Source organism: Diospyros lotus, chromosome 15 (assembly GCF_014633365.1).
Source record: "Diospyros lotus cultivar Yz01 chromosome 15, ASM1463336v1, whole genome shotgun sequence".
In the NCBI taxonomy this organism is placed as follows: Eukaryota; Viridiplantae; Streptophyta; class Magnoliopsida; order Ericales; family Ebenaceae; genus Diospyros; species Diospyros lotus.
Genome location: NC_068352.1, coordinates 25352898 through 25356502, shown reverse-complemented (window position 1 = coordinate 25356502; position 3605 = coordinate 25352898). Strand labels below are relative to the sequence as shown.

The 3605-nt window shown below is 38.2% G+C and overlaps 1 protein-coding gene across 1 annotated transcript; it reads right to left on the bottom strand.

Moving 5' to 3' along the window:
• Window positions 1–782: 782 nt before the first annotated feature.
• LOC127791663 (uncharacterized) lies at window positions 783–2922 on the bottom strand. The gene is made up of 3 exons (XM_052321640.1): window positions 1637–2922; window positions 1238–1486; window positions 783–1149 (listed from the first exon to the last, which is right to left on the bottom strand). The coding sequence occupies exons 1-3, from the start codon at window positions 2920–2922 to the stop codon at window positions 783–785; spliced, it is 1902 nt and encodes a 633-aa protein (XP_052177600.1).
• Window positions 2923–3605: the final 683 nt, after the last annotated feature.

Below are 3605 nucleotides of genomic sequence, written 5' to 3'. Positions count from 1 at the left end.
TTGAAGAAAAATCAAGAAAAATTAAAAATTTTATTTTCGGGCTTGGTGGGCCACAAAGCCCGATGGCCGGGTTTCGTGGGCCACAAAGCCCGATGGCCGGGTTTTGTGGCCCACAAAACCCGATGGCCGATTTTTTTTTTTAAATTGAATTTTTTTTTTAAGATTCCTAGTAGTAGTCTCAAATAATAGTGATTGTTAAGAAATTACACTATAATTTTTTAGTATTATCATTGCATCATCTTGGTCCAATGTTGTTAGTAATTCATATATCAAAAATTTTTAGCAAAGTGTCCCTTGTTTCTAGGCCATTGAAACTGCATTATATACTCAGTTCTCTACTCAACAATATACTACAACACAAGCTGTCAATCATTAATTATGAGTTTAGATGAAGGAAATTGAAAGATTACAAATATGAATAAATCCCAATTTCAAATATTAATGTAAAAAATAATATTCATTATTGAACTCCCAACAAAAAGAGATTTGATTGATGTTGTCATCCTTTTTGTATCGTGCTAGTGATTTTTGAGCATTCCTAAAACACAAAAGATATATGGTCAGAAAAAATTTCATTAACACTTTGCGAGTAAAAAACATGTTTTTTTTTTTTTTCACAAACGATCTAACAACTATTGATAACATATGTGATAACATTATATCATATCTGAATGAGTTAATGCCTATTGATTGTTTTCTTCATTGATAATATTATCATCACCTGGAATTGACAACTGTACAGGGCACCGACGACGAGTGTGTCTAGTCTCTTTGCAAATGCTTCATTTCCGGCTTGCCCTTGCAAAGACCCTAGCAGCGCCCCTGGATTCTGGAGTAGTGGCTGTGCTCGACTCTCCAATGGAGGAAGTCCATTCATTAGGGCAACCAAAACTATTGTGTCCTAGTTCACCGCATTTTTCACATTTTTTTCTTCGACGAGCTTCCCCCATGGAAGGAATCCGACCATTTCTCGGTCTACCCGGTTGTCTTCTTTGCACAGGTGGGAGTATAACCATCTGTCTGACGTACGCTAGAAGAATCCAAGTAGCCTTGTTAGGGAGAGGATTGATGGGAGGTGCATATGCACGTCTGACCCAATCTGCGGTGTAATATGAATGGCAAAGCATATGGTAGTGTACCCTCATGAAACTGTCGCATAAGGCAAAGAAACACATAGTGTTAACATATCACACTAAATTACGAACATAAGACGCAAATAAAAGTCAAACCATGATACCTGCTAACAGCAATTGCATGAAGACATGGCATTTGATCAATGTCCCACTTGCGACAACTACATGTACTCGCAACAATGTCAACTATCTCATCGCCTTCCTTTGCATGTTGCACGAGGTATTTATTCCCTTGTATTACAGGAACTACACGACATCCTCGGTCTAATGTTTTGGCATGCGCCAAATTGACATGTGCCACTGCAGCGGAGGTCACAATGGTTTCGAGTCTGGCAGCTGCAGCATGCCTATCACTAAACCATTTCTGAAGCATATGTCTCAAAAATTCATGTGCACTTGTTATAGGCAACCAACGTGCTTTCATCATGCATTTATTGAGAGACTCGGCAATGTTGGTGGTCATCATGGAATATCTTCTTCTTGGACAATATGCTCGTGACCACTTTTCCGGTCTTGCTTCCATCAATGTCAGATGAGTCTGAGGATGCATCGATTGTATTTCTGCCAAGTATGTATCACACTCTATTGTGGTGTAGCTGTATGCTGCAAGGTAGAATGCAGTCATCACATCTTTTTGTTGTCTACAACGTTTCTTCAAGTTTTGCTTAAGGTGGAAGAAACAAAAGACATGTGGGACAGAATGAAAGACAGGACTCATCGCATTCGCAATGCTTTGGTGACGATCAGAAACAATGACTAAATCTTCTCGCACTCCAATAGCCTCTCTCAATTTCATCAAAAACCATATCCATGATCTATCAGACTCACCATCTCCAAATCCAAAAGCGATGGGATAAATCATTTCCTCCCCATCTTTGCAAGTGGCAACGAATATCACCCCTTTGTGTTCACCTTTCAAATGTGTGGCATCAACGGCAACAACCGGTCTTATGTAAGACTGGAAACCATGAAGGCAAGCTCCGAGTGCAAAAAATGAATATAAAAAACAATTATTTTCATCTATCTCTATTGCCGTGATGCTGCCAGGATTTGTTTCTTTTAACATGTGAAAATATGAGGGTAGTTGCTGATATGATTCATCCGCATTACCATAAGTAAGTCTCTTTGCATGTTGTAAAGACCTCCAAGCTTTAATGTACATAATCTGCACACCATGTTGCTCCAACAACTCCCCCATTAGCATTCTAGGTGTATATTCACTACTCGTCACTCTTTCAGAGAACAAACTTCCGATGACAATAGCCTTCACACTTCGAAAATGTGAATCATAGACATCCGGAGTACATGTGTGACTCGGCATAAATTTCACCACATGCCAAAACGAACAACAAGGTCTGCATCTTGTACGAAGCATAAATTTGCAGTTTACATCCTTGCAACCAGCCTCAAATCGAATTGTGCACGAACGTCTGACTCGATAGTCCATCTTCACATCAACACAATATTGTCCAAATGCCAAAATTAGTTCCTGTTTACTTCTAAAGAGTGCACCCATGTGTAAAAGATCACCCTGGTATGGAATTGACACTTCGGGTCTTGTTTCCTCAATTGCATAATTTTCTACACCAGGAATGATCCAATTTCTTTGTAAATGGTTGTCCTCAAATTGTGAACCTGAAAATCTTACTTCTGGGTACTCCGGACTCACTCCTCTTTCATCACCACCACCACCATCACTATTATCATCATCGCTATCGTCACTATTATCATCAGTTTCATTATCACAATCATCATTCGTGTCTGGAGCGTCATCTGACAAATCGTCCATACCATATGTACCAAAATCATCATTTTATAGTGGACTATGTGCGGATGTAAATGGAATGGCACCTGAATCTTGATTACCACCACTACGTAAGTTACAAACTCCAACATCTTTACAAATCATATCAACATACATCACTTTATATTTTCTGTCATCGCACATAATAAACCTGACACCGTAGTCGTCCTTGATAGGGAACTTGGTAGCTGGAAGTTCGCTTGAGTGTTCCGTTACAAAAATGAATGGTGATGTCGTACCTTGTTTTATCAATTCCTGTCACCATGTACACAATCTCAACCAATTGAGTAAAAGTCGTATTTTTGTAGATTCCCGCACACATCCTATTACCCCCAATATACTTATTATCATTCCATTCCTCGTTCCACACGATGACCAACTGCACTAAATTCATTGCTGTAAGATTGAAAGGAGGAAAAAATTTGTCTCACCATTACCATGGATGTAACGGATCCACACACACCCAAATCGGGTTAATTTCCTCATTAAACCAAGTCATAACTATAAGTAAGTAAGTTTATTTACTTTTTAAGATTTGTATTTTCTTTTCTTTTTCTAAAGAGTTGATTTATACAATTAAACATGATTTTTGACTTATAAACCAACAACCAAGTCATGATAATTTTTCATATGTAGTTTAAGAAAAATATTTAAAAATTTTATGAAAA